This window comes from Ursus americanus, chromosome 25 (genome assembly GCF_024610735.1).
Source record: "Ursus americanus isolate L20-20 chromosome 25, mUrsAme1.1.p, whole genome shotgun sequence".
Lineage (NCBI taxonomy): Eukaryota > Metazoa > Chordata > Mammalia > Carnivora > Ursidae > Ursus > Ursus americanus.
Window position 1 is genome coordinate 4,809,916 of NC_142151.1, and position 23,881 is coordinate 4,833,796.

At 50.2% G+C, this 23,881-nt stretch overlaps 1 protein-coding gene across 2 annotated transcripts in view; it reads right to left on the bottom strand.

Annotated features, from left to right (window-relative positions):
• The window catches only part of IQSEC3 (IQ motif and Sec7 domain ArfGEF 3), a 101,633-nt gene that overhangs the window by 46,014 nt on the left and 31,738 nt on the right, over positions 1-23,881 (bottom strand). The window contains exons 2-3 of one of the 2 annotated variants that reach the window (XM_087855537.1): positions 21,351-21,434; positions 400-679 (exon numbers count right to left, since the gene is read on the bottom strand). In XM_087855537.1, the coding sequence (XP_087711663.1) occupies positions 400-679; positions 21,351-21,434 (364 nt within the window). The remainder of the gene's footprint in view (positions 1-399; positions 680-21,350; positions 21,435-23,881) is intronic. The other variant, XM_087855535.1, reaches the window with a different exon arrangement.

Here is a 23,881-nt window from a genome sequence, read left to right on the forward strand (position 1 = left end):
GCTATCTCTTCTAAGCAGCAGGTGGAGGTAGGCGCTTCCCCAGAGAACAGTGGACCACCTGCCTCAAGGTCTGCAGGGGGTGGGGGGAGCAATTTAGGCCTCCTGCGCCTGGCAAGAGGAACAGAGCCCTGAACACACTGCCCAGGGGACTGGCATTGCTAAGGCATGACCCCTGCCGTGGAAAGGCTGGTTCCTGACAAACTGGGCTACAGGGAAGGGCAGAAGACTTAGGACTTAAGAAGACTTAAGACTTCTCTCCATTTGGGAGAACTAGTGGCAAAAGAAGGGTACCTACAGCAGAGGTGGGCCCAAGTGGGGAGATCCCTGGTACCCTGGATAGCCCCCGAAGGCAGGGCCCCTTCACCACCCTCCCCACCCCCCCTTGGAGGCCCTGGGTACCTGTTTATTCTTTAGGTCAAGGGAGAGCTCGTAATCGGAGGCGTTAGGGGCGTGGGAGCAGAGCGCCGTCGCCAGGGCAGGCTGCTGCCGGCCAGGGGAGGCTGCGTGGTGGGAGCCAGCCCTCGGGGAGGCACCCCCCGCCCCCGGCCGCTCCTCCTCCTCCTGCAGCTCCTGGGCTTGAGCCTTCGGGGCATGGGCACTGGGTCTGCCGGCTGCCACCGCCGCCGCTGCCACCACGGAGTCCTCCATGCCCCCACCGGCCTGGGCGCAGGAGCCATCACTGTGAACAGAAGGCAACGGTGCTCGGTTGGGGGAGAGCGGGACGGGGTGCATGTGGGTGCGGGGGGAGGAGAGAGACTGGGCACTCTGGCCTGGCCTTTGGGGCAATGATGGGCCTTTCTAGTGGTGGGGGCTTGTGGGGTTGCCTCCTGCCATCACTTCTAGGGAGGGGCTACCTTGGCAGGGAAGAGCTTCAGGCAAGGAGGAGAGCCTGCCTTTGAGGAGGGTAACGCCGGGCAGAGGGAAGAAGCAGCTGTACTCAGAAGCAGTGTGGTAGAGTGGGGAAGAGTAGGCTGCCCGGGTTGGAATCTGGACTCTGATGTATTAGCTGTGAACAGGCTATTTGACCTCATTCATCTATAAAATGGGCACAGTAATAGTAGCTACCTCATAGGGATGTTGGAAGGCTGGAGTTAGTTAAAGTTCTTAGAACAGAGCCTAGCTCCTGGTCCCTGCTCCATGTAAGTGTTAACGATCATCATTATCAGTCATCCAGCTCCCTGACCAGTGGCTGAGGCAGCTGGAAAGAAGCTGATTTACACTGAACCAGCTCCATATTTACACTGCCCCAGTGACGGTGGGGAAGTAGTGATGCTTACAGGCTTGGCCTGGGCATAAAGCCCCTCCAGGCTGGGTGGTCACCAACTTTTTGGGGCTGAGTCTGTGAAGAGGAGGGTGCTTGCCCTGCAGGGTCTAGGGAAGCATCTGTTCTTGGCTCCTGGCCCCTCCTCCCCTCCCACGGAGCCACCAGCAGACTGAGACCTAGCTGCTGCCCACCTCCCTACTCTAAGAAGATACCTGCTGGCTGGAGCCCCCACACCCAGCTTGTCCTGGAGAATTAATACACTCAGGTTGTTCCCCTCCCTGGCTAGTCTCCAAGTTCTGCACCCCCCAAGGCCAAGTGCGAAGTCATCTGTCCGTGAAGCCTTTCCGAGTGAGTCCAGCTGTAACTGCTTCTCTGCAAGCACACTAAGAGCCGTGCTTGGAGAGTCCCTTCCTATTTCACAGGAGGAGACGCACTGTGGCTATAGCATGGGCTCAAGTCCAAGTTCTACCCCGATGTGGCTTCAGTTAAGCTGGTTTTTCTCTGAGCTCCACTCTGGTTGTCTCATCTGTATAGTGGAGTACGAATACCTATTTTATGAGGTGATGGTGAGGGGGAAAGGAGTCAGTAGGTGTAAGCTGTTTAGCACACTGCCTGGCACAGGGTAAGTGCTCAATAAGTGTTCATTTTTATTTCTCCATTCATCCCGCCCTAGCAGCCAGGGCCTGTATTCTATTTTATCCCTGCTCTCCACTTCATGCCGGGCAACTGGTGAGTGCTCAGTTAATACCTGAGAAGGATTAATTGCAGGGAGCACAAGGGCTACAGGGATGGCCCCTACAGAAGACAGAGGTAGATAATCAGGACTGGAAGGGACCCTGAGGTCATCTAGTCCAGCCCTCCAATCTCTCTTTTGTACAGATAAGGAGCATGGGCTCAGGAGGTGGGTGGCCCTGGTCAGAGAGCCAGGCAGCATTAGGGCTTTCTTCTCCAAAGGCTTTGCCTCCATGTAAGGTGCCCCAAGTCATGCCAGAGAAGAGACCTCTTCCTGTTGCTTCCACCCAACTTTGGAGCCTCCTGGTACTAGAATAACCACACATGGGTAAATAATTCTTTCACTCCATCTCCATCTCTCCTCCCAGCACTCTTCGGCCTCATCACCTTCATAAAGGAGAGCTCTTTGGCTAGCCCTAGCAACAAGGAGCCTCAAATTCCCTAAGGAAACCCTCCTTATGCATGTTTCTTTGCTCCATCATTTCTTGTATGGCCATTAATCAAGGTGTGTAGTTGACTGAGCTCTAAACATCTGATATGTCTTTTTCACCAATATCACTAAGAGGTTCTTTTTAAGACCTGACTTTAACTCTTGTCATAGGACTTACCTATTCTTTCCACCGGGCACACAGAAATAGCTCTTCCCTTTCCTATCACAACCTACCTCCAGGGAGCACCATTCAGTCTCATCCATCTCTTCTATAGACTATCCTTGGTACTAATACCCAAGCCTCCTCACCCAAAGAGGTTTTCCAGACTCTTTAGAGAACTGGTGGCTACTTGGGGCTATTCGGAGTTGATGCCCCCAAATAGCAGTACTCAAATGATGGTAATGGAGGCAGGTAGATAAATACCCTGGCTTCCTCGTCCCTTGAGGAATAATCCAAGACCCATTCCACACCATCTCCCAAAGATGCCCAGCAGCCAAAGCAGTGACTTGATCATTAACGAACATGTACTGGCTTCCTTCTCTTAATCTCCTACTCCTACATTGGCACTTCTTGGAGTCACCTTGTCCCAAGTAAACTACTTGTGTTAAACCAAAACAAATTTTAAAAATAGCCTTCTTTGTGGTCCACCCTTCTAGATATAGACAGACTCCAAGGCCGCCTCCTGAACTCATTCATAGGACCTGGGAATTAGGAGACCCCTTACTGTCATCTCCAGCACATACACATGCATGCATACGTAAACACACACACACACACACATACACACACACACACACACACACACACACACACACAGATGCATACACAATGCTTCTAACTAGCTCTGCGGCCTTGGGTAATTTGTTCTTCCTTCTGGGTCAGTTTCCTCACTTGTCGTATGATGGGAGCTTACTTATCCCTAAGCTTAGAATTCTGGGAGCTTGGATTCCAGTGCCAAGGCCAGGCCACCAAAGCCCACCAGCCCCAAGGTTCCATGCTCTCTGGCTGGTAGAACCATTTCTGCCTTTGCCCACCTCTACACAAAGGGACTGAGACTGTGGCCCTCCTGAGTATATGATGAAAAGTATTAGGAAGTGGACCTTGTCTTTGCCTTCTCTCCTTATACTTCTCCACAGTCTTATGTGGTACAAGGTGGCTATTGGAGACCCAGAAATGCTGTCATCAGCATGGCAAAATTAAAGTTATATAGTGGAGGGCAAAGAATATCGGCTTTGGTGTCAGAAAGACTTGGGTTAGAACCCTGGTTCTGCTACTTGCTATGTGACCATGGACAATTTACCTAACCTCTTTGTGGCTCTATTTCCACAAAACGGTCATCCTAATAATTCCTTTGCAAGGCTGCTGTGAGGAATAAATATAGCTTGCAAAGAACTTAGTATAGTACCTGGCACAGAGTAGTCCTTGAGAAGTGGTGACAGCAGTGGTGGCTGTATTCTGAGCTGGAAACCTACAGCATGGAGTCCCAAAGGAATCCCCAGAAAAACAGCATGGAGAATTCCTATGTAGAAACGGTTCTCAACATTTAGCTACCTCAACCTTCACAAAACCAAAACAGTAGGGTTTTCCAATCATATCTCATGGTCTTTCCCAGACGTCTAGACTAACTCTCATGATCTTTAGGGAGAGAAGTGAAGGAGAATTGGTTTCCCAAGGCTCCCTCCCACCTTGTTCTCCACCCACTGGAGCAACAACATAGTGAAGGGCCTTGGTCTTGGATGTCACCAAGTCATGGGATCCATGATCTCGGAATCCATACATATTTACCACCTAGGGGCAGGCCCCTTGGCTGTACAATATGGGGCCTGCCCTAGGCAAACATCTGTCCAATGCTCCTCGTGTGGATTTGTCTTTTAGTCACTTAGGGAGCAATGGAGACCTGAGTACTTAAAACCTCTATGTGATGGCTGAGCATCAAAATAGTGTTCCCAGCCTCTGTTTCCCTCTATACCCCATCTATAAAAATGGTCCAAAGAAAGAGGTTAGAATATTCATCCTAGCTGTCATAGCTTGGAAGGACCATCTACTTCAACTTAGAAACCATCTATTTCAATCCTAGTCTCATATGGAACCGGAAGCCCAATGTTCCAGTGCCCAGAACATCACTCTTCTCAAGACAGGCTGTGACCCTTAAGTGTCCAGAGTTGGCTGGGCTGACCTTACATCATGAAGTTCTATCCCTAGTGGGTCAGATTTCAGGCAGCCTGGGATTTGGGCAGGAATCACGTGAATGGGATTCACTCTGTGACATGCATAGCTTCCTGTAAGGAGAAGGGAAGGAGAGAAGGGAGAGGGATCCTGTGATCTTTAGCTATCTTGGGCTCATTATTCAGCTGTGGAAGCAGATTCCTTGAATGGCAGCCCACTAGCCTGGAGAAACTTAGTGTCGCTGATGGCGTAAAGGAGATGCTAGTCACACAAACATTTCCTGGGTTGGGATGCCCGTTCAAGAAGGTAAAAAGAATGTGGACGGCACCAAAACAAGAGGGTTCTGCGAAGGCTTTGGTTGTGCCCACATGACATTAGGCCAATACACACACAAGGACCCAGGCCATCCACAGGGTTAATTCCACCCATGAGAATACAGGATGTGAGCATGCAAATGAAAGTCTTTGGGAAGCATGGGGGAATAAGTAATAAGTAGTTGCTCAGGGGAATACTACATGTGCCCAGGACCAGAATGACCTGTGTGTTAGAACTGAACGTCACATCAGAGAGGATCGCTCAGAAGCTGACTTGTGCTCAGAGGGATGATAGGGGCTTGCATAGCATGATGTATATATGACTCCCTTGGGGTTCCAATGACCACTCGCTCCTGTCTATCATCCCTGCTACCAGAATTGACTTCTTAAAATGTAGGTACTTTAATATCAATCCTTTGCTCAAAATGCATCTGTGACTTCCCAATACTCCTGAGATAAAGTCCACTGGCGTGGACTTATGAGCACTAGTGATCTCACCCCAACCTCCCCTTCCAGCCACATTTCCACTTCTCCACTCCAGGCACACTGAAACTCTCCCCAGATCTACCATGCATTCTCAGACCACCATGCCTTAGACGTGACCTTCTTCTGCTTTGCAATGCCTTCTCCTCTTCATGCTCCTACTCTTCTACCCCTCCTTTCTCTGCCTCGTCAACTCTTCCAGGACTCATTCATTGCCCCTGTTAAGAGTCAGTCCCACCCTCCAATGTGCTCTAATAATTCTTGGCACTCGCCTCTATTTCAGCGATGATCGCTTTGTGTTCCAATTATTCAATGATGTGTCTCTCTCCACTAGACTACGCCACGTATACCTTTTTATCACCGGTGCTTATCACAGTGGGCTGGCTCATAAGACATGTTTAATAAATGTTAAATGAAAAGATAGATGGCTGGATGGGTAGATGGATGGGCATCATTTAATCTCTCCTACTTTCCCAAGGGCAGAGGTACTAAGGGGGGCTCAGTGATGCACCGCCCAGACCCTCCTTCAAGGAATGACTTGTTGTCCAGCTCTGGCAGTGCTGTTGGAGCCTGCCCTCTGCCATCAGCCCCATCAGTCCAATCAGGGATGGTCTCAGCTGCATGGAGCTCCTTGGCCCAAAATCACATCATTCCTGGGGCAGTCCAAATCCAGTGACTGATTAAGGTGAGGATATAAAGGTTCAGCCATTTTTACCCAATGTGGGGCAAGTTTGATAGGTCATTCTCATTTCAGAGCCCGCCTGGAATTGGCTGGGGCTTCTGTTGGACCCCCATCACTTGGACTTCTCCTTTTGCCCCATGCTGTGTTCCTGCCTTTCCTTCCATGGGTGGTGATCTCAAGTGCATCCTCTAGTAAACATTCGGCACCCTCAGCTCAGACTCTGCTTCCCAGAGAACCCAATCAGTGACAGATAACTAGTTTTCTTTCTTCTTCCTTTTTCTCTTGACAGCCAAAATTACCTGGGTCTGCCTGCCCACTGACCCGTAGAACCTTTCCCGGTTCCCAACGCATTTGAAAGAGCTCTCTTACCACAGAGTTCATGCATGCCAAATTTTACCTCCACATTCAGAGGCTTTAGAGACCCCACAGACCCAGGCTAAAAACACTATTCTGATGAGAAGACTTGGCTTATCTTCCATATGCTGAGGACTGTGCCAAGGGCTATAGGCAGCTCTGGTCATACAGAGAAAGTGTTTGGGTACCACCCGACACAGAGCTTTCAGACACTGCTTATTGTTATCCTAACACGGATGACATCCTCTTTCACAGGTAAGACAGCTGAAGTGGAGTGAGTCCCCTGGTTCTGCAATTTACTAGTTGGCTGACTTGGGCAAGATACCCAACTTTTCTGCACCTCAGTTCTCTCCAGAGAGTGAGAAAGAGAACATGAGCTCATAGGTGGGTATGCTGGCCACAACAGGAAATGCAGCCTTTCTATGAGGACAGAGTACGAAGGAGGGCATGGGATCCTGGCATTTGTGCTCACATAGCCCCTGCCAGGGAGCTGACTCAGGTCAGCAAGTGTCCTCCCTTGTGCCCAGGCAAGGCCATGTTTCCCACTGCCAGGAGCTGGAGGGACAGGAGTAACTGGTGCGCTGCGTGAGGGCTGGGAGAGGGCACTTCAGCCCACGCTGCCCTACCAGAGGCTGGCTTGGGTGGTGGCCCTTGGTAAGAAGGTGACGGAAGGAATGAGGAGGCCCCTGGAGGCCCAGCTTCTGAGGGGCTTGTTGGTGTTGAGGGTGGGGGGCCGCTGGGGGAGGCTGTTTTCCCTCCTGTGTAACAGAACAGTAATTACTAGGCACCTTGCTAGGAGGGTTTGGAAGGCTGAAGGACTCCTCAGGCAGGAAGGAACCCCAGAAGGCCTGACCGATTGCACCACATTAGCCCAAACTCTGCCAGCCTTTCTTAAAGTGCTTCTGGGACAAAGAACCTAGGCATTTTGCAGACAAAAGCTAAGAACATGCCTCACGTATGAAGATTTTTCAGCCATTACTGAAACACTTCTTTTTCTCCCGTGTTTGAATCAGTAAGGTGGTGTAGATGGTCAGAATAAGGGCACCGAGCAAGGGAAGCCGAACGTCCTCCAGGTCCCAGGTGCCCCTGGGAAAGCTGAGGTGTGCAGAGGGCCGGGGCTGCACACAAAGTGGCCCTGCGCTCATTCTGAGGGCAGGCTAGAAAACGCTACGTGAGGTGGTGGCAAGAGCACTGGGCTGGGAGTCGAGGTCCAACCTCGTCTCTGCCCGCAACATTTGGTATCACCTTAGGCCCACTACTTCTCTCTGGACTTCTGTCTCCTCTCACGAAATGGACAGTTTGAGCAAGCTGCTTTGCCATCTGGAAGGAGGGAGAGGCTCCACTTCCCCTTCCCTCTCTGTGGGCCCCAGGCCCACACTGCACCGTCCCTGCTCAGTGGCTGGTCTCTGGCTCCTCTGCCCTCAACACCCAGGACGCAGCAGAAGCCTCTCCTGGCTTCCCTTACGACATCAATGTAAGCCAGCACCTGCCCCAGCGAGCCCATGGCTCCCTGACCTCCATTATCCAAGCTGGAAGCCAGGTCTCAGAATAGACAGCCCCGGAGCAGGGCAGCTGTGGCTTCCTGGGCTCATTCCCTTGCAGAAGCTGCCCTGACTTCATTGGCTGTGACAGGTGCTTCTCCCTCCCCTCTCCCAAGGACCCTGAGAGAGTAAGTTTTTCTCTCTCCTGTTGGCTCCTCGGAGACACCAAGCTTTGGTCTCTCACAGCTGTTCCCAAAAGGTGTTGGCTGGTTTGGTTTGCCGGTAGGGATTTCCTGTCAAAGGAACCACAGTCCTTCCCTGGACTCACACCTGCCCCATATCCAGGCCCACAACAGCACGGCACACATTCAAGGTTGGTTGCAGGAGCCGCTCCGGCATACTGTCCCCAGACGTCCACTCTGGAATCCTCCCCTGCTCAGCTCACCCCACAGCGGAACGTCAGCACCTGGGCACGTCAGAGCCCGCAGTCCTCCAGGGAAGCCTCGTGTAGAAGTTTCCTCAGGACACCTCCCTCGTAGGCTCCCAAGCTGGCCACACTGACTAATACCATCTCATTGCCACTGGAATCCTAATAGTCTTGAGCATTTTATTTCCTCACAAATAGACATAGATCTGGAAGCAACAGCAGGCTCTAAGGACATCCTCCCCATTCCCTGTCCCTTCCCCAAGACACAGCACCCAATTTCACAAATGGCATATTTCTCTTAGCCCAAGCACGGAGAACTCGCAGTGTCCCTAAATACACTTCAGATTTCCTCACCTTTTGTGTGTGCTTGTGTTATTACCCCTAAGGGGAGACGTTTCCCATGCCTGACATCCTCACGGTGCCCAACCCTGCAATGAAGTTCCAGAAACACTGCCTTTAAATTCGTCTCTGAGCACATGGTGTATAGTCACCGCAAAGCTGGTGCAGACAGCACTTGATATTTACAGCCTAATAAAACTCTGGGTTTTATTTAATTTTTTCTTTTATTATGAGCCATTGTATATATGCAAATATGAGTAACATATATAAGGTATAAAGAAGAATATTCACTTGTACCCAGCTCGAGAAACGGCACATGAGAAGCCTCCATACCCCACGTATTCCTCCGGCTCTCCTCAAAGGAATCTTTGTCCGGAATTTCTGTTTATCATTGCCTAGCTTTTCCTTGGGGGCAATTTCTTCCTTGCCTTTACGTAAGCAGTGGTGGCTGCTTGGGTCTGCAGAACAAGCTCACGGGGGAGGCTCAGGAACATTCAAGATCCTGCGGGCTCCAAGCAGCTCAGGAAGCCCCTCCAGGGGCCATGGCCCACCACTCCATGCTGGCAGGACAGAAGCAATGGCAGGGATCTGGCCGCAATCCCAGGGATCTGGGAGCTGGGTTGTACCCATTATCTCAGCAAGGAAGACTTTCAGGAAAGAAAACGGGCTTGTTCTTTAAGGAACCCCACCGCCCCCTGGCCCTTGGTGGTCTGGATGTGTCATCATCTCCGAATGGACCGTGGCGACGGTTGGGAGCCACACAGGTGATGCTAGGAGAGGTGTACTCAAGAAAGGCACCGGCCTACAAGCTGTCTGGGAGCCAGTCAGGGCTGTGAGTGCCTTTGTGTCCCTGAGAGGAGGGAGTGCCTGAGGCTGCAGGCAGCGTTGGTCAATGCAAATTTGGGGCCGCTGTGCAGCCGGTATCTGTGTGGATTCCGCGCGCCAGAGTGCCTGGGTTTGAACGTGGGCTCTGCCTTGACTTGCTGTGTGGCCTTGGGCAAGTTGCTTAAGCTCCCTGGGCCCCACTATTTCTCTGTGAGAGAATTAAGGTAGGAATGTGTGTACAATGCTCGGTAAGCCCTACATAAGGAGCAACTGTCTTCTTCCTTTTTTTAGGATTTCCCACATGCTATTTTGTTCAAATAAAATAAAAGGGAAAGCATCATTCAGTTTCCTTATAATATTACAAAAGAATATGAAAAAGTAGGAAGGATGTGACTTCAGAATAAAGAACCGCCCTTGAACTCGAACTGTCATTCCCTTATGTTCTTCTGCTAGAGTTCTTGAAATGGAGAAGTATTGTTCTTTTCTGTATGGTATAATTTCTGAAGCTCTAAGTCAGAGATGATGCCAAGAGAAGCTCACCAGAGGTATAAGGGGTGGAGGCAGCAGAACATAATGAGCATGAGATTAAGAACCAGACGGACTGACCGTGGTTTAAAATTCAACCACTCACTTGACTTCTCCAAGCCCGTCTCTTCAGGTGTAAGGTGGGGGTACAGACCACACGATTCTGCTGCGAGAGTTAACAGAACAATGTCCACAAAGCCCTGGCACCTACGGGTGCTCGGTCAGTGTAGGTTTCCTCCCCTAAGCTGGGCGTGTCCTGCTTCCCCAGCTCTGGCTCAAGAGCAGAGAGAGAGCTCGCTGTTCCTCTTGGGTCCCCCCTGAGAGCCCTAGAAAGGTGACCCACACAAGCTGTGTGTGCACACAGTGCCTCCCAGAGGCTGGGCAAGAGACTGGGCCTGACTGTTTTGTATTCTCATGGCTATAAAGCCCCTTTATTCTGTCCTTCCCGTCCCACCCAGATCGGCCCTGCCGCACCCAGCAGAGGGGATGTTTCTTTGGTCTTGAGCCATTTCCAGGGAAAGATATTCTACCGGCTTCTCACAGGCTCGGCTTTGCCACATGTCAGGGGAAAGGTCTCTGGTGGCCAAGAGGAGCCTATAGCAGTCAGGCGTGTGCTTGCCAAAAACAGGAACATTAGGACATAAGAGATGGAAATGGCCAAATGGCCAGTAATGTGGGGCACTGCTCTGGGCACCCATCAAACTGCTATGGAACATGATTATTTACCTATTCCCCTACAGTCGCCTTCCTTATCTTTTGCTTTCCTACTTGAAGCTCTTCCTAATGTCTAGCTTCAATCTTTCTTGCTGCAGTAGAAACCACTCACAAGCGTACAGTCTCAGAACGGCCGTGCCATTTTCCACGTGCCTGTGGGCTTTGCATGTCATCTCCGAAAGGGTTTAGGATGAAGGGACGGTGCAGGGCATACTGGCTTTGTGAAGAAGCCTTGGAAATCCCAGCTTGGGGGACCACCCACCCCTCCAGGCAGGGCAGGGGTCAGTGCTGGGCCATAAACCTTTCCCCGAAAGAGTTCGAGTATTTCCTCCTCTTAGGAGGGCAGGCAGTCAAACTGTCAACTGGCAAGAATTTTCTGATAAAATGCCTCCGCTTTTAATCTCATCTTAGCCTGCACTGTGACAGCCTGGTGTTGGGTTAAATCATTTCCTCTCCTGCCCTGATGTCTAGAACAATCTCCTCCCCGGGCCCATTGGTCCTGCCGGATTGGCATTCATCTGGGCCTCTAGCTTCTTTGATGTTTTCCCCAAATTGGTCCCTTAGTTTTCAGAGTCTCTCTCTCTCTCTCTCTGTCTCAGATATTGGGCTCTTTCTAGCCAATACTCCATATGTCCCAGGCTAGGCTTGAATAGAAACATCTGAAAGACTGCCTCCTTCTCTATGCCCATCACCTGCCAGCTGGAGGGGGGGACTAGACCCTCTCTCTGGAGGGCATGGCTCAGTGACTCTGAACAATATCCGGGATAGTGTGTCCCCTCCTACTTGCCATCCCAGGGGCTCTGCCATTAGGCCCTCATCCCCTGAAGTAGTCAGCCCATTGTTTCTAAACATTTCGTAGTCGTACTACAGTTTCTAGGACCCTTCTCTGGGACTCCTGGATCTTGACTGATTTCCCCTCTCTGCTCTTGAAAAATCCAGCTTTAAAATAGTTAGCATTTATCGAGGGCTTCCTATGTGCCAAGCACCTTGCCACGCATCTCCTTTAATCCCCTGAAACTCATAAGAGGTAAGTGCTATTGTTACCCCATTTTACAGATAAGTAATAGTAATTGAGGATTAGAAAGTTTTTTAGTTAGAAAGTAATTTAACTGAGGTCACAGAGCTTGTAAGTAGCCAAGTCAGGATTCGAACCTGGATTTGAGTTGCTCTGTCTGCACTCTCAACTGCTGCACACTCTACAACTTTCTTAAAGTTTTCCCGAATTCATCTTTGAGCCCAGGGTCCTAGGTAACTACCTCCCCATGTCTCTCTTCCTTTCCAGCCTAGAAGGGAATCCACAGAAATCCTCTGGTGCTCCTCTCTCTGCGCTTGGAGAAGAAAAGAGACTCTCATATTTTTAAGTTCCTTATCAATCGGTAATTATGAGTAGTATCCTGTTCACCAGTATCATTTCTCATTATGAATTCATAAATTCATACTACTGTTATCGGTCTCTTATAAATTTGTTTCTGGTGAGTTTGTTCCCCTGAAATCCGAGGGCCTCAGGGTAGCCTCATCGCTCCTCCAAACCTGCCAACCTGCAGCCTGGATTAGAAGCCAGGAACCACACCCACATGCCACCAGTCTGTGTGGGTGGTGGCGCCTGGCGCGTGGCCCAGGCAGCACGTTCGAACAGTGACAAGCAGGAAGCAGGGTTAATGTCACCGCTCGCTGCAGCCCCTCTCTTTATACAGGCTCGTCTGATCTCTGCCACCTTCTACCTTTGGAACTTGAACAAGTCACTCCTCTACCCCAAGTATTTCCTCAGCCGTGAAATGGACACAATAGTTTTGCCCCTGTGACCTTGAGCAGGTTTGTGGTGAGAATCAGATGCCTGAAAGGACGGGAAGGGGTTTTATAACTGGAACGCGCTGTAGGCCTGTTAGTTAGGGTTATGACTGAGCTCCTACCTAGGCTTCCTTCATTTTCTATCATTTCTGTCCTCGGAGTGAAGGAAAGTGCATCTGTGGCAGGAGGGAAGCGGGTATCAGGCTCTTCCCTGGGGTATCAGGCGGGAGGGCGGGCACAGCCAAGCACCAGTCTGCGCTGCCCACGATGCAGGGAGGAGGTGGGGAGGGTGGCGAGAGACCAGGGAAAAGGAGAGGAGGTGCTGTGAGAAGGCTGTAGGATTACGAGTGAGGCCAGGCTTTCCTTCTATTGAAGATTTCCTTCGGTGTTTTCACAATACGTAGAATGGAGAAAGACAAAACCCTTGCGGCGGGGCCCCCACGCTTCTCATCTCTTCTCACTTCTTACTGAGGCTCGCACTGGTTCCCATGTTGCTGCTCCCGTCTGCGTCCTGGTCCCCACCTTCTGCTTTGTAAATGCTCCCGGGGGGCTCCGTGTGTACGCCTGTGCCGCCACCCACCCCCCCACCCCCGCCAGGACGGAGCGCCTTCTTACAAAATCCCTGATGCAGGGCCTCAGGGATTAGATGGCTCCCCCCCTCATGTGGTAGCTAAGGAAACTGAGGCATAGAGAAGTCTGGGGGTGGAAAGCACCAGCTCTTCAGGACGCATGAGTTCTAGACCCTGCTCTGCACTTCACCGGCTGTGGGACCTCGGGCCTCCGGTTCCCCCTGTCCTATCTGTGTGGTAACGGGGTGGGGGGTGGTGGAGCATCCCTGGGGGCTCTTCCAGCCCCACATCCTGTGGTTCAAAAGCAGCAGCCCCCTTCTTTTGCTCCTGCTGGCACGTCTCCCTGTTGGAGACAGCAGCGTATGCCAGTCCTCCTTCACAGACAGCTGTCTTTCCTAGTTTTTTTGTGGGTTTTTTTTTGGGGGGGGGTCATCGTCACAAAAGAAATCTCTAAAAATCTCCTTTCTCAAGCCATTCCAAGGCCTCCGTCAAAGGCATTGAAGTCCTTAAGAATGTCTGATCTGATTAAATCACTCTTGCTGCAGAGTGAGATGATTTCCTCTCTTTTGGTGTGATGAAGCAGACTTGAAACACTTTCTGTCATATATCAGAAACGCTTATTGAAATTATAAATTATTTTTATGGTCATGTTATTGGTTGAAAGATAAATGAATGGGGAAAGATGACTTTTCAGAGGCGAAAACAAAACAAAACCAAAAAGCATAAGAGATAGTGAGGTTAGAAAAATCCCTAAGCCTGCAAAGAGAGGTTATTCTTTCTGGGAATGAAAAAAGAATGTCCAGAAGACTCAAAACAGAAATTGCTGGTAAACGAAAAAAGAATCTGTTTCCCCAAATTGGACAAAACTCTGCATTAATGAGTACCAACTGAGCAGAGAGTTAGACATTCCTTGTGGTAGCTTTCATTTTGTTGTTCTGGGACTATTATCTTTAGTTATGTTTATTTCTTTAAATAATAAAGCCTAAAGCTCCCCCCGCCCCAAATACTACTCTCTCAGTCATTTCTCTCTTCAGCTCGGTTGCTCTGATGTGTTTACCTAGTGCTGCCTGGAGTGCTCAAACAGCCTCATTTGGAGGGTGGAGGGGCAGGAAGGAAAGGCCAGCCTTCAAGGTCCCTGAACTATAAACCAGGCTCTCTGAGAGAAGCCCCCTAGAAGCAGCCCCCTGGGGAAGTGGGAGCCAGCTGTTCACTCCCCCATCTTGCTTTTACTTCCCATGCTTGAAAACACCTCCCTTCTTTTGTCCTCTGACTCTGGTGGCAGAAACCGTCATAGATGCTTGGTTCAAATCCTGGTTCCACCCTTTACCAGGTATATGGTCCTTGGACAAGTCACTCATCATCTCCAATCCTCACTTTGTCTGTAAACCTAGGACCAATAACAGTTTATGAGCTTTCCGTGGGAATTAAATGAGATAATATCTGCCTAGCACATAGCAAGTGCTCAATGCCTCACAGCCAGTATTCTCTTTCCCTCTCTCATGCATAAGGTACGCAAAATAGAAATAGAGTGAGGAGGAATTCTCTAAACATCTCTAAACACCGTGCTGACAGAAAGTTGTCCGTCTTAACTCGCAGCTCTTTGGAAGTGGACCCAAGCTTGGCCTCCCTCACACTCCACAGCCCCAGCGCAGGCCCGTGGACAGGGAAGCTTCCTAAGTACCGTCTGGTGACAACCTAGATCTCATGGAGAGACTGGTCTTAGAGAGTGACAGGGAGGGAAAAGTACATAAGGAAACTGTCTGGACAAATGATCCACTCCAAACATGAGTTTCACATCGCAACTGAGGAAAACGCTCGGAACAGAAAGTAGAAAATCATGATAAGATAAAGCTTCCCTAATACTCTCTGGAATTGGGGGTGGGTGGTGGGGGAAGACATCCCCTACCAAGCTGTCAAAGTATTTTGACATCTCTTTTGTCTTTTGGGCCTCTGGTGGGGAAGATACGGACGGGACAAATAGCACAGACAGGTGAAGAGACAGGCCATGTGGTTCATGAGGGGACAGATTTCTCTAACTCCAGGACTGAATTCTTCTGCCATTTCCTTGTGGTTTTCCTCAGGTGAAGAGCCCAGCCAAGGTGGATTCTGCTGGAACTACCCAGAGATCCTCAGGAGACTGGTGAGCAAACCTAACCTGCTCAAAAAGCCCAAATATGAAGCAGCCCCTCCCCTGCCCCTGCTGCTCGGCACTTCCCACTGGGTTTGCTGTGTCCCGGGCCAGACTGAGGTCCTCGACAGCCAGGAATCCCACCTGGACCCCAGAGCTGGCAGATGGTCCAGGGCAGGGCATCATGGGAACTACCGCTGCACTGCATTGGGTCGCATGATCCCGACCCTTGCCAAGGCCTCTGGGAACTCACCGCTGGACCCCGAAAGAGACCAGATCTTGCCTGCTGCCCCACTGTCTTCCTGGTGTGCCGAGGCAGAAACCCCAGTGACCCCAGAGAACCCCACCCCTCCTCAGGCCTACCAGGGAAGCCCAGTCTTCTCTGTGCTTCTGCAGGGAGGAGGGGATGCAATTCCACAGCAGCCCCAGAACGAGCCCTTCCCCCTCCACCGCGGGTGGGGCAGGTTCTGGGGCAGCCTGGACCCTGGGAGGTGACAGATGGAGCCCGCACGTGATGCCGAGGCTCCCTAGCCCAGCTGTTTAGAGACTGAACTGTATCGATCGGGAATTTAATTGCTCCGTAATCGCTGAGTAAACACTGGCTGGTCCATTGATCAGGCCCCAGGCCGGCTGGGGACAGCCGAGAGGAGGGACAGAGGCGCCAGCAATGCTCACGAAGGGCTCTCCCTGAGAGCATCCTCGGAAGGAAGTCCCTTCCTCAAGGGTAGCAAGGAGTGCAGCCTCCAGCAGAGCCCACAGCCACTGGCACACACCCACTGGCTGGGCTGGGTGGCAGGTGCAGACCGGGTGCCAGGACAGGGTCGGGCACAGGCCGGGCTGCTCTGGGCAGGAGCTCTCCCGGGACGCAGTATATTAAGTGAGAAGTGCAGGCTACAAAATCTTTTTTTTTTTTTTTTTAATGAGAGAAAATGTAAAATCCCATGCCTAGAAAAATAAGACCCTGGAAGGTTGCACCCTAATATATTGGCAGTGGTTAATTCTATATAACTGTATTCAATTATTTTCTTCTTTACATTTCTGTATTTTCCACATTTCCAACTACTAGCAGGTATAACTTATCATCAGAGTAAACAGATGTCATTTAAGATCAAAAGAAATACGTGGAAGGATTTCTCCTGTGCTCCTTAAAAAAGAAAAGAAAAAAAAAAATCCTAGCAGCAGCTCAGTGAAAGAAGGTTGCATTTTGGAATTAGACCTGAGCTCACCTTCCAGCTGCAGCACTGATTAGCGAGGTCCCTCTATCAAGACACGGGACTTCTCCCAATCCCAGATTCCTTCTCTACAAATGGGAATAACAGCTATCTCACAGAACTGAGAGAAAATATGTTAGTGCAACATCCCTGGTATGTTCAAGAAATACTGTGTTCAAGAAATATTAGTGTCTCTTCCGTCCTGGAGTAAGGGTTGGGTACATGAGGAGGAAGGGCCAAACACCAGGGGCGAGTCAGTTGAGTCTGCTGGGGCCCCTTCAGATCCCACATTCCTCCCCAGGGCTGGGGGTTGTTCTGTTTCCTCCCTAGGCCTCCCCTTCCTGAGCCCCCACGCCCACCCCAACGAGCCTCGTCACATGACTCTAATGGAAGCCAATCTTCCTCAGCTTGGCCCCGTTGCCACCCACAGAGACAAATGGCCTGCCATTCTGCTGGATGCTGGGAGGTGGCTGGCCAGCTCCAGGGTCATTGTTCCACGTGTCACTGAGAGCCTGAGAGGGAGGAGAGCCACGGGATTGAAAGTAGGGCTGCAATTACTAGCCTATTCATTTCCCTAGAATAAAGCCCTTGTCATTAGCTAGCAGCAGGAGGAGGTAGGGAAGGGGGAAGAAAGAGCCTGGCACGCACTTGCTGCCCCTGGCTGGCTGCTCTGGGCTGCACCACCCCCAGCTCTCACCTGAGGGCCTCATTACCCTGGGCAGCGTGGGCGGTTTGCCTAGGGGTTTGCAGCATAGGCACCTTTCTCAGGCACTCCAGCCTCAGAGGCCTCTCCAGCCCCCCAGCTGCTCCATTGCACCCCAGTCCCTGAGGTCCACCCCTTGGCCTCCTTTCTTACGGATACCCGGCTTCCAGACTCGCTGCACTTTGGGTCTTCCCCCTTCTCCACTTCGTGGAGCATCACTGCCTGGCAGGCTCCAGGTCCCAAGAGTTTCTCCTGACCCCGTCCCCCAAAGGCTGCTCTCAAGGTGGCTGGGTGGGTTGTCCCAGCAACGCCCCTCCCCCAGGGCCCGGGCTTGGCTGCCTCTATGGAAGGGGTGAGGATTTCTCCTGGCTGCGTCTCTCCCCTGGACTGATGGTCTGCCTCAGGCCGTGCAGTGCCTGTCCTCAGCTCTGACCGATGGGCTGCAGGTGACCAGCTTACGCAGATCAGCTACCATGCAGCCCCCAGCGGATGAGGAAGGGATTCTTGCTTAGCCGACAGCTTGGGGTTCAGCGGGGAAGCGACAGACACCTCAAACTTGGAAATTGGTGGAGGGAGCCAGCTCTGAGGTCACACACTAAAGGCCCCAGTGACCCTGAGACCTGATTGATTGGTTTCAATTTCTTATTGGGGTCACCTGTAGAGACCAGTGGACTCATCCCCAGTGAACTCAGAGGAGGCTGATTGGACTAGAGCCTGGCTGAGCCGGTGGGAAGCCAGACTGACAGGAGCTTGGCTTGTCTCAGAGCCCCGCAGCCCAGCCCAGGATCTCCCAGGGTGGCTCAGGGGGCTTTGTGACCCACCCACCCTGCGCTAGCCCTCAGCCCAGTCTCTGAGCCTGGCACATTGTCACAGAGACTTTCCCAGGGAGGTCTGGGCTACACTCTGTGGAGGTGGGACACCTGGTTAAAGGAAAGGGATAAGGGGCTGTGAAGGAGTCAGGATAGGGCTGGGAGCAGGGATGTCAGGGGCTAATGGAAGAAAACTTTCTCAGGATGGACTTCCCCCAGGAAGCCAAGAACAGACAGACTTGACTGACATATACACTGTTGGACTGCCAGAAAACATTCAGAAGACCTCCTCCCAGAGAAGCCCAGAAACTGACATCGGAGACACAGACAGACAGACAGACAGAAATACATTCTAGGAAACTACAAACAGACAGGACAACTTGGAATAACTGGGAACAAAGGCAGACAGCAGCTGATGGTCTGGACCAACTGGGGCAAGTCTCCTTACCCCACACAGAGGAGGGCTGTGGTGGGCAGTGCTCACAGACCCTCCGTGATCGAATGCTCTCCCACCCTCCTTCCCAGAGCACTTCCGCCCCAACCTCGGCGCCTGCCCCTCCAAAGGGAAACGAAGAGAATAGAGTCCCTACCCTCCTGCCCCAAAGCCTGGAAAAGAAGCCCATTCCCTTGGCGCCCCGGCCCCCATGAGAGGGGAGCCTCCCTCTCTCCCACATGGCATGCCAGCTCCTCCCATCCCTTCTCACCAGAATCCAGAGCCGCAGGGTGGACCCAGCAGGCAGAAGAGTGTGGGCACGTGAAGGAATGGGAAGGATGAGAGTGAGAGGATGAGCATGGAAAACCCTAGGGAGGATTTCTGTTGCTGGTGCCCCCTGGCCCCCAGGACTGAGCCTGAGGCCATCTTGGGATCCATTCTCACCCATGCCTTGTGCTTGGGTTGTGGTCATTAACCATTCCCTGAATTGAGCTGGATTGATGGGGTGGGAGGCAGACTCGAGCTGCCCTCTCTTCCCCCTGCCCTGCCAAGGAGGATATGTGGAAGAAGACTCTGCTGTGTCTGAACGCTGATAGCTCATGGGGAGGGGCCAGGGCCCTCGGTCTCCTTCCTCGCAGATCACCCCGATGACACTCTGCTCTCTCTCCTCTTTCTTTTCTTCTCCCCCATCTCATGCTCCCGTTTCTTTCTCCTTCCAGTCAGTTTCCAGGTGAGCCATTATCCATTTGGGGCATCACAGTGCCCCACGAGTTGGGGAGTTCCTCCAGAATCCAAATGGCTTTCCTCATGCTTCTGTCCCCAGCACAGAACTTGGCCCCCAGGCCACCCAGGGCGCTGGCACAGTGCTTGGTCCTTCCCTTTGCCTTCCATCCTCCAACCTGGTCAGCCTCAGGGACCAACCGTGCCTCCCTCAGCCCTGGATCAGGGTTTGGGCCTAACTCCTCTAGTTACCTTCTTAGAGTCCTGCCTCCTCCCTGACCTTGACTTCCCTTTAAGGAAAAACGAGTTGGTAACGCCTTCCAGGGTAGTACTGCCTTCCAGGGGTGGTTTTATGTGGTTAGCTCTCCTTCTGATTACCAGCTAGTTACTTTCCAAGGAACAAAGGCGGAAAGAAAGATCGTGGAATCACTAAGTCTTAAGCCTGGAAATGCTGGGCAGTAGAAGTCACAGGCCCTCAGGGCGAGTCTGGATACTGGTGCTTTCTGGCTGTGTCATTGCTGGAGAGGCCCTTGAGTGCTCCGAACATCCCTCTGCTCTCTCAGAAGACAGGGGTAAGAAAACCTGCTGGTCTAACCTCACCGAGCAGCTGAGAAACTCAAGGAGATGTTATGTCCACGTTACTTTCTAGATAGACCACCCTCTTGATTATACAGACGGGGAAACTGAGGCCAAGGGGAAGTAAGCAATTTACTCAAATGAGTCCCAACAACAGGAGACTTTAGATGGGGCAAATTTCAGGCTAGAATCTGAGTATCTTGACTCCCAGTGAAGTCAGAAACGAGTAAAGAAAAGAAAATTTGCAGAACTGACAGAAAAATTGGTGGAAAGAGAACAAGGCGTAACGAGGGACCCGGGCTGACAGCGCAGGGATCAAGGTGGGCGAGAGGAGAGGAATCTGGTGTCAGGGAGGAAGTGGAAGGCTGGAGGGACAGATGAAGGTGGAAGAAGGCAGACGACAGCATGAGGAGGAGGGATGGCAAAACAGGAGCCAAGTGGACAGAGGGACAGTGAGTTCAGCTGCTCAGATCGGCTCGTTCCCCTACTCTCGCTGATGAAGTAACTGGCACGGGACAGAAGTATTTGCCTACACTTATATTTCAGGAAAGACTTCAGCTTAAGAAACCCAAAGAAAGAATAAAGGTGTCAGTCCTGAGATGTAACATGTCCACAGCAAACAGCCGGGAGCTGACGCGTGGAGAAGAGGGGTCAGAGCGTGGGAAGCTGGCCACACCGAGAGCCTTACAGTGCTCAGGCGTCCACATAGCACTTGGTGACCCACTGCTCTTCCTCCCAGGCAGGCTTTGCAAATGTGATGACGATGACGCACATAAACTTAGATGAATGAGGATGATGTACTCCCCGGTAAAATGAAAAACGCATAGTATATTTAAAAGCTAAACAGATTTTTTTTATGACTTCATAGTCATATTTCCCACTGAAGGCTACTATATTGTTGACAATATTGGAAAGACCCCAAATATATGCTGTAAAACCTGTATTTTCTGTCTCATTAGATGGACATGCTGTGCCTGTGCCAATCAAAAAATATATATATGTATGTATATAGTTAATTTTATTACGCTAAGAGGTCATCAGTGACTATTAAATGATCTGATGTTTCCCTAGTAAAAAAAATTAATTTTTAAAAATTAATAAAAGAAAGAGGGACCATGACTAACCCACAATAAGATGAAGAAAGCCGGGGACAGTGACACTGACTCTGGACCCAACAACACTCCCCCTTCCTTCCCAGGTCAACAGCTATCTCAGTGACATTTCAAAATCCTGAAAATTAAACTCAGTCATCTTGGCTTCTTTATGGAAGGAGAAAGAAAGAAAAGTGTCAATCTTCGCTGCAATAGAAAGGATGGGCATTACCATTGGTTGAGCCCCTCCTGAGTGCCAGACAACCTATATGATTTTATATATATATAGGCATAATCCAATTAATTTCCCTTGACGTTTAAAAAGATGACATTTTTTTGTAGGCCGTCTGGGGGAAGGAACCTAAGTTTGGAGTTTAAACAATAGGGTATAATGACCTCAAGAGTTGGGATTGGCTCATCTGGGGTCCAGAGGAAGGAAAGAGAAATAGAAGCAGGAGGCAGGAGGTAAAAACAGACAAACAAGAACCCAGGACTCAGAGGAAGAGGCGCTGTGTGGTGTGCTTTGCTCCAAGGGGAAGGACGGTGGGGGTGGGGAAGGGAGGACGGCCACCAATTCATTCCCACCTTTGGGAGGCCAAGTCGGAGCAGGCGGGCTTCTGCTCGGCGTCAGCGGCTGGGCAGCAGAACTGGTGTAGCACAGTCTCATTCCTGAGGACAGAGCAGAGGGAGAAGATCAGAGGAGGCCTCAACAGGCTGGGCCCAGCCGGCACCAAGGCATCCCTGCCCTGAGAACCCTTGCCCCTGCTAGCAGCCCCCAATCTCCCACCAGCTAACTCTTCCTCCTTCTGAGCCTCCAGCCCCGCAGTAAGCTCCTCTGCATAGGATGCACCATCAATTCGGCTCTTTTATCATTATAGTTCTTTATAACCCTGTTCCCCACTTCGGTCCAGCAAGGCTGAACTAGGTCTATTCATCTATCATGCACAGAGCTGTATGCAGTGAACATGTTTAAGATGATCGTATGCAAATATACAAAGCACTCATACAGAGATTTTAGTGTTGCCAGCTGAAAATCCAAGGCACGGGGCTTGATGAGGGATTTGTTTGATGCAAATGAAAAAGCCAACCCAGAGATGGAGATAAAGGTTCCAGTGCCAAGTCTACAGCTAGCCAGCTGTGTGATACCTCGTTCACCTTTCCTGGGTCTCAATTTATTTGCTAATGAAATAAGGGAGTTGAACTAGAGAAGTGGTCTTCAACCCTAGCTGCTGATTAGAATCACTAGGAGACTCTTTGAACCATCAATGCCGGGGCCCTAATCCCCAGGGGCTGATTCACTTGCTCTGGCCCTGGTCAGGGGCACCAGGACTTTTTATAAGCTCCCAGGTGATTCGAACAATAGCCAGAATTGAGAGCCATTAGACTAGATGATTTCCAAGGTGCCTTCCATCTCCAAAACTCTGTGATTTTAATATCTACTTTGAGCCACTTTGGGATTTAATACTAAAAATACTTTTGGATAAAGTTATGCTGGCATGTCTTCTCTCCCTTAGCAAGAGTTTCACCATCGTGGAGTCAGAGAATGTCAGACCTAGAGGGACCCCCAAAGATTGCCTGAAAGGGATTTTTAAACTCCCTTTAGCCTCAAAACACTTTGTCCAAACCCAATCTTTCCTGGGAGCCCATTTGGTAAACAAACAAAGTGGAATAGCTCTATGGGCGGAAAGTGGGAGGTCTATGCCACCTCCTGACCTGCTAGACCCAATTTTGGTAGCCACCTCCCAGGTGTCTCTTGGGGGCCCCGCGATTACAAGAGTATAGATTAAAAACTGCTGAGTTCGGCTCTTCTCATGGAAGAAAATAATATTGGAGTCTACCTTAATTTGACAAAAATAATTCCAGAAAGTTTTCATGTGTCAGTGGGGAAAAAGTAGAACAAGGGAAAATTTACAAGGGAACTCAGGAACACAGCTTACGTGTTGGGGAGACTTTTTAAAACGAAACAGGAAATTGAAAAGACATTAAGAGAAAGAACTATATCTGACTACATAAAATGAAAACATCTTGTGTGGGAAAAGATACTGTAGTAAGTCAGACGACAAATAATCGAATGGAAAAATATATTTGTAATACATATAACAGAAGGCAAGTGCGTATCCTACATTGAGATGCCACAAATTCAAAATGCAAAGACAGACCCAGTAGAAAAAATAGACAAAGGATATGAAATCCGGTTGACAGAAGAGGAAATCCAAAGAGCTAACGAGTAAATGCAGAGATGCTCTACCTTACTAGTGAATACGACAGTGCACGTGGGAGGAACACAGAGATACCATTTTCCAACCATCATACTGGCAGATATTAGAAAGACAAACAATTACAGGGGCTGGTGAGAATGTGGGCAGAGAAGTGCCCTAATCTACTGCCTGTGTGGTTGTAAATTGTAACAGCTGTTTTTGGAAATCAAAAAGAACACAGGTTTTCTGACCTAGAAATCCCACCTCTGGAATTTTATACCTTAGAAATGCAAGTAACCTGTTCATAAAGGTATTTGTACAAAATGTGGTGGGGGAGACAAAACAGCTGGAAATAACCCAAGTCCCCATCAATCAGGGGCTGGTTGAATACATTGGGATAGCTGTATCCATCCCATGGAGTTACACGCTGTATCTCTATATGGAATTATGCGTGATATCTCTTGGCCGGGGTGGATTGCCACAACGTACGGCTAAATGAGAAAAGCAAGCTGCAGAGAAATGTACATAGTTTTGTAAAACAAACAATGACTCCTCTCCCCCAAATGCATATTCTCTACAGTATACTGTATTTCTATATGAGTGCATATATAACTAAGTGGTTCACATTGGCTACCTCAGCAAGAAGAGAGCAGGACAAAGGAGGCAAAAATAACGGAAAGGAAAAGATATGCTTGGTGTAATGTTAGCTGAAAATGTTCAATATAAATTCCTACTTATGGTATTACTGTAAATACACTAAAATTGAATATGTACCTGAACACAAGGACTAGAAAGTGTCAGGAACCAACACAAATATTAATGTCATTTCAGGGTGGGTCATGGGCAAGTTTTATCTTGGATTTTTGTTGATTTAATTAATTATTGATTGTGGATTATATATAATCTATAGATTATAGA